The sequence below is a fragment of the Tinamus guttatus genome, unplaced genomic scaffold (assembly GCF_059628265.1).
Source record: "Tinamus guttatus ecotype Peru unplaced genomic scaffold, ASM5962826v1 Tinamus_guttatus_pri_ptg000441l, whole genome shotgun sequence".
Taxonomy (NCBI): Eukaryota; Metazoa; Chordata; class Aves; order Tinamiformes; family Tinamidae; genus Tinamus; species Tinamus guttatus.
In genome coordinates, this window is record NW_028288975.1 from 396,240 (window position 1) to 408,212 (window position 11,973).

At 42.7% G+C, this 11,973-nt stretch overlaps 1 protein-coding gene across 5 annotated transcripts in view; it reads right to left on the bottom strand.

Moving 5' to 3' along the window:
• The window catches only part of LRRC7 (leucine rich repeat containing 7), a 67,136-nt gene extending 65,558 nt beyond the window's left edge, over window positions 1-1,578 (bottom strand). For all 5 annotated transcript variants that reach the window (XM_088531943.1, XM_088531945.1, XM_088531942.1 and 2 more), the window contains exon 1: window positions 1,350-1,578. In XM_088531943.1, coding sequence (XP_088388069.1) covers window positions 1,350-1,538 — 189 coding nt within the window. In that variant the 5' untranslated portion in view covers window positions 1,539-1,578. The remainder of the gene's footprint in view (window positions 1-1,349) is intronic.
• Between the last annotated feature and the right edge of the window lie 10,395 nt (window positions 1,579-11,973).

Consider the following 11,973-nt stretch of genomic DNA (forward strand, 5'->3'; position numbering starts at 1 on the left):
CACCCTGGTTTTCACATGGAATTGCGGAATGCTTCTCCATCCTGAGGTTTGATATACTTGTCTGAGAGTATGCAATACAAATAATTCTAAATATCACAACGGTACATACTTTCAAGAAATTTGAGATAAATGTAACAGAATCCTTCAGCTAAACTGGAGACTCACATATCCTTCTGTAGCATTCTGCAGCAGCATAATTAAAATATGCAAAGTTAACCTTATATTATAATTAAAAGCAAAATAGTCCTGAAGGCATTCATTAGCCTTCAGATCAAGGCTAAACCAACTCCACATTCCTCTTCTGTCTTTTCCAGAACTAGGAGAAATCTGACACTTTTCTGTATCATTTTCTTTGACCCCTGAAGACCTGACAACTATACTGTCTTCTCTGCTGTAAGAAAAATTCCTGATGGGGTTACAATCTTTAGCAATGAACCATCAGATCTGACTACAGGAACATCATGTAAGGAAAAAAGCACACTTTCTATACTTGCAAACAGAATTTGTGTAAAATTTCTGTGCAATGCAAATAAATGAATTGGGAGATGAGAAAGAATAGATTACAGTAGAAGGATGTTCAATTAAAAGACTTGTAAGCATCTTCCACTACCATTAAGAAAAAATAAATTAAGAAAAGGATTACATCATGCTTAATTATGTATTGTAGCTGGCACATACTGTTAATTTTTTCTTCCTCTACATTGCCCTCTTGATTCTACAGCACGTGAGCATACAGAAATTTTTCATTTCTTACACTAGAAGACCAAATCCGAAGATTCTCGGCAGAGCATTATACACAGGAAGCCTAACTACAGTGGCCTCACTGCAAGACTTCAACAACACGGGAAAACACTTAGCATTAAGCAAATATTAGTCAAGTACTACTGGCATTTCTCCTGTAAGGATATACAGCTTACGTGGACAGAGTTTGCTTTCAAAAGCATCACTACAGAGGATCCAAATTTGAGATAATTTGCCCCATAGCGTCCTCTGGATCACTCCATGTACAGATCATCACTAACTGCTTCCTGTGTAAACCTTTCTTTCAACAAGGACTTTGGTCAGTGTCCTGGGTTCTTGTGCTATGGAGCAAGGAGCAGCACAGGGCCCTACTGCTCCCCTTGCAGCAAACCTGTACGAACAGCGTCTCTGCTGTTTGACTTCTCCAGAGACTGCAGAAAATAAGAGGAGAAATGTAGCTTCTAGAGCCAAAAGCCACAACTCTGATGGCCCACAGCAAGCAGGCCACCCGTGCAAGAGTAAGTCTGACTTCCTTGTGAAAGGACACATCGCACATACACTTGAGAACACAGCTCCCACTTTGGCACTACAGGAAGAACAGTAATTACCTTAGGTAGCTCTTCAATTTGATTGGCATCTAGATAAAGCTCCTCTAACGTCCGTTCAAAATTAAAAACTTCTTTTGGCACCTGCTGTAGGCCACAGTGAGAGTAATCTAACACGGAGACGATTTCCTCCTCACCACGAAAACATCGGCATGGCACCAGGCGGCCAATAATCTTCCTTTTGGTTGTCATCTCCAGACAGCGCACTGAAGAAGTGGGAAAAAAAAAAGAAAAAAAAGGTTTCTGAAACTATCAATAGGGATGTAACTATTCATTTAGAATTATTATCAAGATTGTAATTCATTCGATACAGTTTTTCTGACGGTATCTGTAAATCGCATTCTGTGTGTCCCGATCGACTCTTACACAAACGAGACAAAGCGGGAGTTTACCAGAAGAGATCTCAACCCGTTACCCGTTCTGCCCGCCGCCCTGGCACAGATACGCAGCCGCTGCTTTCCTCGTGCTGCCACCAGCTGCAGGGCAGCCCCATAAGCGCTGCTGCTCCCTGACAAACGCACGGCGAAATCTGACTATTCTGTCTGGAATCAGAGCTCCTTCCACAGTTATTGCTAGGATGTATTTTCTGCCTTTGGACCAAATAAGCACAGAAGAAGTAAACTAGGGGTCCAAAACTAGAAAGAAACTCAAAACTGGACAGTTTACCCATCACTCCTGCTTATCTGACTTTCAACAGAGCAAAGCAATGTAAGGGATCTTGCAGAAGGTTTTCTGTAACAAAAAAAAGGGGCAAATTACACCACCACCTGTTCCCTACCTTCTATTGTAGGTGTCGAGTTCTACAATCTGCCTTGCAAACACAATGAGCACAAGTACGTTTAATTCATATTAGTAACAGTTTATGTAGTTGTGTCTTACCCTTTTTCATGGCAATAAAACCACTGAACTAACTACTTAATGAGAAGACTCATTAAGCAGATTTTATACATGTTAAGCAGCATCCAAATCTGCAACAATACTGACATTTTTAGAAGCTATGTTACCCTCATCACAGATAAATCAAGCTATTGTGAAACATATTACCAAAGCCAGGAAGGGCTGAATCTTCATCTTCCAATTTCTAAATCATATATAAGGTTTTATGAGTTACACTGATGAGAAAACGCACGAAATTAGTAAAGCGAGGCTCAGTAGGATCCTCTTTCAGAGAATACCAGTGAAAAAGCAACTATGTATTCATACAAAGTATCGGTGGAGAGAAAAAAAGTCACTTTCCTTAATAAAACACCACCATTTACAGTTCTTAGGACCAAACTGTGCTTTCCCTTTCTATTCAGGCCAACTAACAGCAACCACAGTCTCAAATGCAAGAAATCCACTTTTACAAAGTATAATGAAGAGAAACAAGCAATTTCTGATGCCGGGCACCTCCCTATGCAGTGAGCTACGTGATGCCTGTGTGAGCGAGTGGAGACCAGGCACGCTGCGGAACCCATTCATTCATCGTCTGACTGAAATGTAAATGTTCAAATGTAAATGTTATGTAGAATATTTTTGATTGGTTAAATCATGCCCTGCTTCACATTCTCTATGATTTTTGTCCTAGGGAATCAGTTGATATTTTAGAGGAAAATAAAACATTCAAATATTATATTTCCTTGTTTAAGTTTTATTAGCACTTGCCTCTGGCAATCCCAATGAGATTAACATATCAATACTGTCGGAACAAATAAAGGTTTTCATTTTTCATGCACTCAAAATACGAAGAATAGCAAGAAGCTGAAATGAACATCAGTGAAACCCCAGTGCAGCTGGTTTTTCATTTGGCAGCGCCAATGACGGTCTTCCTGTTGACTGATTTTGGCTTAAGGGTAAAACCTAAGCAGAATAAGAGGTACTTTTGTAATTCAGCTTGCCCAGATGCCAGGTTTGTGGATTTAATATGAAGGCCGTATCTTAATTAAAGTCAGCGGATGCTATGAAAACATTTTCACAATGTGGTGTACATAAACTTGCAAAAAAACAGAAATCACAACACTAATAGGTATGAAAAATGGCACAATTCATTTACCTGCTAGTAAGTCACAAAATCTAAGTTTTAACAACGGTTAACAATAATTTTTAACTGTTCACTGTGGAACAGAGAAATACAACTAATCACCCAGCGAAATTCTGAGCATGCAATGTGCCACTCACACATACCCTGCTGATGGGTAAACTTCAAGTTTATTATTCTTTAAATTTCTTACACTAGGAAAAATACCTCCAAGCTTACACAGAGCACTGAGGCTCAGTCTGGCTTCTTGATCAATGCTCAGATTTCCTGTGATAGAAGTTATTTCCCTTCTCCTCCCCCTGGAAATAACATTTTTACGATTCACTCTGCACCTCCCCGGAAAACTTCAAAACGTTTTGACCAGTCTCAAATTTGGCAGAAAATAACTTGGTCAGACACTTTTACAGAAGCTGGTACGGACCACTTCTGAAACGAGGTGGCAGGCAGCGAAGCCCTGCCCCGAGCCAGGCCGGGCGGTCGGGCGGCACCGTGCCCAGGGCGCAGAGCTGTGCCCGGTGTGCAGCACCGTGCCCAGGGCACAGCTCCATGCCTGGTGTGCAGCACCGTGCCCAGGGCACAGCTCCATGCCTGGTGTGCAGCTCCGTGCCCAGTGTGCAGCACCGTGCCCAGGGCACAGCTCCGTGCCCGGTGTGCAGCACCGTGCCCGGGGCGCAGAGCCGTGCCCAGTGTGCAGCACCGTGCCCAGGGCACAGCTCCATGCCTGGTGTGCAGCTCCGTGCCCGGGGCGCAGAGCCCGGTGTGCAGCACCGTGCCCAGGGCACAGCTCCATGCCTGGTGTGCAGCTCCGTGCTTGGGACGCAGCGCCGTGCCCGGTGTGCAGCACCGTGCCCAGGGCACAGCTCCATGCCTGGTGTGCAGCACCGTGCTTGGGACGCAGTGCCGTGCCCAGGCACGCTGCCCGGTGCAGTCGAGCTGCTGTGCACCCCCTCCTCCCGCCCCTCAGGAGGAGGGAATTTCACCTCTGGAATTTGCACCTTGCGCAGTTCTCCCACCCCAGCGGGTGTCCTCTGCCACCACAAGAGCGCGTCCCACACAGCCAGCCTTCCTGCCAGCACGGCGCCTCTACCCACCATAGGGCACCCCTGCCTACCGCTCCTCAGCCTGCACCACTTCCCAGACACCCCCCGGATCCCTCAGCTGCGGGAGCTGCTGGCTCCAGCCGTCCCCCAGGGCTGGGAAGCAGCGAGGGCAGAGGCAGAGCAAGGTCGGGAGAGGCAGAGACCTGCCAAGAGCAGCAGGGCTGAGCAGGGGCCAGAGGGAAGGGATGCAGGGGCCGAAGCCTCAACGCTGAAGACTGCACAAGCCCTGATCACAGCAGACATTTCATGAGAAAAACGGAATCGGTTGCCAGGATGCCAAGCCGCTCTGGATTCAAGTGCAGGAAGCAGCATTCACAACAGCCTGTTTCAAACCTTGACACAGTACAAATAAATGTCCTTGGAATGTCCCATTACCTCCAGCTTTTCAAGACATTTGAATATCGCAAACAGTGGAACACTGCAGGTACTTGAAGAACTACTCAGAAAGCATCCGTCCCAAAGGCACTACAGAGCACACATAAAACAGATACACACATAAAACAAAACCAAACAATCCATTTTAATAGAAAATCAGAACAATGGGATACCAGAATAGCAGACTAGGTACAAGCAATAATGAAGTGATAAAGCTGTACTAAAAATAGCACTGATTCTATTTTGCTTATGCAAACAAAACTACTTCCACTATTGCAGGTGGCTGCTTGTAAAAAAAAATCTATCCTTTCTTATTCAATAGAAAATTATTTTTGAAATTTTGAAAGAAAAAATGCAGAGGATAAACAGCAACGGTTTAATTACTTTACCTGCTTCAAGAGATAAAGCCTCGCTGTCATGATAAATAAAATTAACTCTGTGGGATTAATTGGTGATTTATTAGAAGACTGTCTTGAGGAAAAAAAAAAAAAAAGCAATTTGCATAGACTGGCAATCTGTATCGAGAAGAGCAATGCTGGAATGAGAAAAGCATTTGAAGCTGAATTTTGGTGAACCTGTGAGGTTTTGGGAGAAGCAGCAAGTCCACTGCAGACACTCCTACCTATAAAACACTTCTGGAAGGAAGGGCATGAGAAAGCATCAACTGAAGTGTTCGTACGCATGTTCACAGTGTTCTCTCAGTATTTACTTTGTGTAATTAAAAACAAAGCAAGCTAATAAAAACCCAGAAAAAACACTTTTAAAATCATCTGGAGTTTTTACAGTTTGGTGCATTCCTTTTGGAAAGCATCAATACGGTGTAAAGGAGCTGTGATGTTACTGAAAGGAATAACATTTCATGGCCTCTGGACTAACGGTAATTAAACTCTTAATTAATTCCAGTATTATTAATTCCAGCCTGGACTAACTCCAGTTTGGGTAATTACACTTTTCTTACCTACTTTTTATTCTTTCGTAATTTTCATAAAGCTTTGCTTCTGTTCGGACAGTTACCAAGGGCCAGAGAATTGCTACCTGAGGTTATTCCAAAGGAGGTCTCAGGCAAACGAAGCCAACAGAAACTGAACCAATAACTGGCTTAGGGAGGCCGGACCACAGTACAAACCCACGGACGCTTTCAGAAGTCCTTAGTGCTGCAGGTGACACAGGTGCCCTCCTCCTACAAAGATTAACACTTAAACCTTTTCCTTGTTTAAACTCACACAGCCAAATACACACCCCTGGAAAGAGCTGAACATGGGAGGTCACTGCGCACCCACGGCCACATGTCCTGGACCAAACGGCACACACACTGAAAAGGATTTACATCCCCATGTGAAAAGGAAGGAGCCTAAAGCTGTCTATTCACTTCCACAGGCAACATCACTAAAATTTCGACAATATTCCTCACGCCACGTGCAGACACACTCAGCAACCTGGAAAGCCATTGGGAAGAGTTGTTTTTTTTTTTCTTCTTCCCCTTTTCTTCTTCCTCAACTGCAATTGAATTACGATGAAATGTAAAATCATTTTTCTCTGGGATTCTGCTTAAGGAAATTCATTGTCTTCTTAACTAATAATTAATAGTAATTCTATATAACTGCATTCATAACTAAGTTTCATGTACCATTACTCAAAAAGTCAGCATATCAAAATGAAAAGTAGACATATTTTTCCCAAGTAAGATTTAAAATTATGTTATAACCTGTATTGTAAATGCCTTAGAAAAAAAAGTCTTTCTTGAATTAGATTAAACAATATATGACAGAAGCATAAATATAAACTTCTATTTATTAGCTTCAAACCAACATCTCATTATCATTATGAGCAATTTGTTCTCTTGGGAGCCAAAGCCTTAATCTAAACAACAGTAGTTTTAAGGGAAATAATTTAAATAAAATCTCATCTCTTCTCAATTACAGATCTTTTGTTCCGTAAAACCACTAAGTCCCGTTTCTCAGCAATCATGGGAGAAGATCTTCTCCTTACCTAATTAAACCCGGAGACAAAGAAATTGCAGTTCAGCTCTCAGGACTTTGATCTAAGGATGGAACTAAGCAGCTGGACAAGCACGAGGCATTCTGAAACCAACACAGAAGTGATGAGGAGCCTTTACCCCGCTGGCAGCTCCGCCAGGGCTGAGCCCAGCCCAGTGCCCACCAGCTGCTCGGGGAGGCCTGGCTCCAGCAGCTGCAGAGCCCTGCAGCTCTCACCTCCTCCCAGCCGCCTTCTCCTCGCGGGAGCCTCCTCAGGTTGGGTAAGCACAATTCCCCCTCCAAAACCCACACTGACTGCTCCCAGGCACCTTTTTGTCCTTGGGGTGTGTGTCAACGGCTTCCAAGAGGAATTGCTCCATCCTTCCGGCTGCTCCAACGCCTTCGGTGTGCTACACGACCATGCCCGCTCGCGGACGCCCTTACACCTACTCTTCTATAGCAAGTTCCGCAGACTCCCGTGTGTCAACACAACTAGGATCACAGAGCACGTGTCCAAGATATTCAATCTGTATTCGGCATTTTTGAAGCCTTTGAAAGTCTTCAGAAAAAATCAGTTAAAATATAACTAGTTTTGAAGTATTGAAATTAATTTTAATTCTTAGAAGGAAACGATAATTTTTGATGCCTGGATTTCAAAGTGTGAAGCAGCATGCGCTGCTACAGGGAAAAGGCTGAAGTTAAAATGCTACTGTAAAAAAACCCTTGGTTTGTCTCTGTATAATCGGTAGCATAAGCTGGCTTTTTGCCTTCTGTTTCTCAAAGCACATTAATTAGAGATTTCATTTTACCAGCAAAGAAGTTTTCAGGGCCACTCTCCTCTTCCTTCAGGTCTTTTCTAATCTGTTTCAGGGAAGTCTTGGCTGGCCAGTGCCCTGCCAGACTCTATATAGTCTAGATCAAACTCAACACTATCTACCCTGAAAAGAAACAAAAAAAAATCCAAAAAAATCACAGAACCAGCCTATGTTTCTGACAAGATATAGACCATAAAATTATCCATTTCCTTGAAATCTCATTCAGAAAATCTTTTCAAGAAATTGTAAAGGTTAAATGATCCGGAGGCGCCAGAAAGGTGTTGAGAGACACTAAGAACACCGAAGTCTGCAATGACAGCATTACAAGATGAATAATAATGGTAACACTTGCCAGGGCATTCAGAAAAGAGTAAGTGCATTCAAAGCAGCAGACAATCTGCTTCACTGAATTCCTCCTCATACATCACAGACAGATGATGATTTTTCTGTTCCTTCTTTTTTTCTTGCCCAGTTCATGTTAATACACCAGTTCAGTGAGCTATCTTTCAATCTCAGAAATTATAAACGTATCAGTCACTTCATCCGACCCCCCATCACCGCTTTGCTTTCCTAAGCTCCAAGCCGGACTGCAGCCCTGTCACCCTCAGGAGAACCCCCAGCGCCCGGGGCAGCCGCCGCAGACACCCACCACCGCCGAGGACGGGCAGCAACTCCCATCCGAGCGGCTACGATCGCTGCTGCAGCCCGGCCCAGCCCGTGCACAGCAGAGGGGACTGAGCGCAAGGGCACGAGTGGGAAACCAAGCATCCCAGCTAATATTTACTTTCCTGAGATCACATCCTCTTTAAAAACTGTATCTTGTTGAAGGCTGGACTATTTCATTCTTGAGATTCCATAAAACATCTCTTTTGTGAAACACACACCTTTTCTGAAGCATCCAGCAGGATGTGCGTTTCCACAACTGCTCGGGACACAAGGGACACCCTTCTGACTTTCTGAAGGCAGCCAGAGCTTTCCCATTTGTTCCCATAGGGCAGAATTTCACGTGGCATTTTATGCTGAAAATATTTGATAAGGATCAGAATATGAAGTGGAGCAAAGCTTTAGTACAGGGTCGAAATTTAAAAAAAAAAAAAAAAAAAAAACCCTCTTCTAATTTCATTTAGTTGGAAGATCCTTCCTCGTTGGTATTCTCCTACCCATGGATCGAAACATGCACCTCTGTTGTCTCTCATACATTTCAATTAATTTTGTGTGCTGTTCTAATGATTTACCTGCTGTCCATTTTCAGTCTGGGTCACTGAAACAACTAGGGAATTCTTAAGCCCTCAGAGTCATCTTAATCTTCTATATAACTATTCTTAAAAAAAACCTTAAATATTAGCAAAATTAAAGATCATATATGCATATGCGAGCTCTGACTTTTTCATCTGGTTTTTGTTGTCCCCTTATTATTATTTACATCTTTGGGGGAATCAGTTTAGCAACGTCTTACACGAATATCTGCTTGAGCTCTTACTCATCTCCGTCACACGTACAACTCTAGCCAGTGAACACCTCCCTTCTCTTGTTTTTTTTTTTTTTTTTTTTTTAACTCAGCCAAGGTTTTTGCCCACATCTGTACTACCCCACATTGACATTAGTTACAGAAAAATAAAATATCTTATACCACTAGTCACTGTTATTTTTCATCTTCTCCCGGGTTTCCAATACAGGTAAGTAGTTCTGATGCAATTAAATGAGCTTACTGCTTGCCTGAAAATCAGCATCTCTCTTCTGCTTAAATTGATCTGTTTCTTCCCCTCCCTGGAGATATCCAAGCGGGGCGGAAGTACTAATGCCTTTACACAAGATATAACAAGACCCGCTGAAACCAAATATACAGTTTTGTTAACGAACGTCCAGGAAAAAGCACCTTAACGTGGCAGAGGCGCGAGGGCGGGCTAGAACGCTGGCTGGAGGGGCGACGAGCGCGTTTGCCCGGCGCGTTGTGCACAACCGCCCCGCGGGGCCGCGCGTAACAGCGAGGGGACCTCCGCACAGCGCCACGGCCACGCGGCGGCGCCGGCTCAGAGCACTGCACAGAGCTCCGCACTGCTCGGCCTCCCCGCGCTGCCGAGGGAAGGGCACGGAGCGCTCCCGAGGGAAGGGCACGGAGCGCTCCCGAGGGAAGGGCACGGAGCGCTGCCGAGGGAAGGGCACGGAGCGCTCCGCCAACACCGCAGCAAGGCAGAGCCGCGGCAGCCCACACGGGCGCCCGCGCAAGAGCTAGTGTGTGCGAACTGCCCGGGAAGGACGGCCCTGCAAGACTCGGAAAGCCAAGGCAAAGAGGGTCTTGCAACCTTCCTTCCAATGACAAACCAAGGTAAAATATCCTGGGTATGTTTAAACAAGACTGGCTTGTTTATGACTGTGTATGATCCCTGCATTATGCCATAGCACTGCGTGCTTTTCTAACATTTCCACTAGTGTAAATGACACTGCAGACTGAAAGTACATTTTTAATGTAGAAAAAAAATAGTATTCATTGTAATAAATCATTTCTATAGTCATGAACATGAAGGGAAGGAAAAACAGGTAAAATATTAGAAGATGCACATGGAGAAATAGCTAGAAGAAAGGCTTGGAGGGCACACGTGAGGAAACGCCAGAGCAAGGCCCCATACCGCAGATGTTCCGCTGACTGTTTAGCCAGGCACAAATCAATCCCAGCATCAGAATTTCAGCTCTTTCCAACAAAGGTCAAATTATCTGCTAGGTTCATATTAGTTAACTTTAAAGAACAGAAAATGCTCTCTGTGGTTTCAGATAGATGTCTCTCCTTTGTATCTCGCTTTTTCCATCAGAAGTCTTTTTAAGCTACAGTTTTACATATTATGTTTAGATGAAAAAAATATAAAATTACTGAAATTTCACTTTGAGCCAGGTGAAGCAGAGTAAAAATGCACATTTCTTTTACATCTTGATCACTAACTCAAATTTAGTTTTTAAATATTCAAATTATGTAATCTGTACCTAATATTTTACAATAGCAGACTTACAAGAACACTTCCAAAGGTGAATCCGTCTCATTGAAAGGAAGGGTGCCACAATAACCAGCATATCCTTAACCAGAAATGGGATCTGATGCATGTGACTAATTCCTTCACTATATTTTCAGTACAATATTCTCTATTCAAGTTGGCATTTAGATTTTGCTAATCCTATAACATAACAGACAACCAAGTACAAATAATCAGATTTCAAGCCTTCCCTTACCCTCCTGAAGAATATTCAGGTCAGGAAGCTGCACGCAATTATTATGAAATTAATTTTCTCTATCTTTGCTAAAAGATCTGTGATTTTATTTAAGACTTGACCATCACAAAATCTGGGAAATTTACAAATGAGATAGTAAAATCTGGGGGCAGAATTACTATTACAAAGTGTCGGTCATTTTTGAATGCTTGTATCTTAAATGTCTTAGAATAAAGGACTGCATCCTTTATTTTTCTACAAAGATTTTCATTGATTTCAATTCAAGTTTATTGTTGGTCTTGCCTTGAAATTTCTAAGAGGAAGCTTCTGAGGAAATGTCTTTGGTCTTTATTTTAGATGCTGATGAGACCAGAAACAAAGACAGTTCTGCAACAGCAAAAAAGGGTTCTTACAGCCTGTTTTCCCTAAAGATTATTTTTGTGCAACCTTATCGAAAATTCTGGATTTGCTCAGATTCCTTTTATACAAGACGGGACAAAATTTCAGTAATTAGCTGAATATTAGCAGCTCTACTTAGCCCATTCTTAAAATTAATAATTATGCTCTTAATTGCTAGAAATTACAATCATTTTCATGGCCCACTGTGCAGACATCTAAGTAGCAGAGGATTGCAGAAAACTGCAAAGAGATAGAGCCTTCCTCAGAACGTGTCCTCTTCTTTTGATCTTTGATGCATTTCAGTTTTTACTTGAAGTTATCCTTTAGTTTCTAAGATTATGTGGCATGAGATTTAGTAAAGAATATGCTTTATTTCTTGCCCTATGGCAGGAAATAGGGACAAATGGATTTGTTGCCCATATGACAGCCCGAACTGATATCCAAAGAATAATATAGAAAGTACAATTTACCTGCTAAACATATTAACTAAGCAAGCTGAGTAAGAGCTATATAATTTCCACTTAATCTGAATTTCTTCCTCTTCAAGGAAAAAGGTCTTCTAGAACACCCAATTATTTTTCAGTGGTTTACATCTCCATCCTTCTGCATTATTCCTGACAGATTAATCAGCTTAGCAGGAGCTTACTAAAGGAAAAGAGTATTCATTATTGCTGAGGTAGCAGAATGAAAGTTCCAGAGAATTATATCTGTGACTCCAAACTGCAGTTAGAAAATACAGTTTTAATT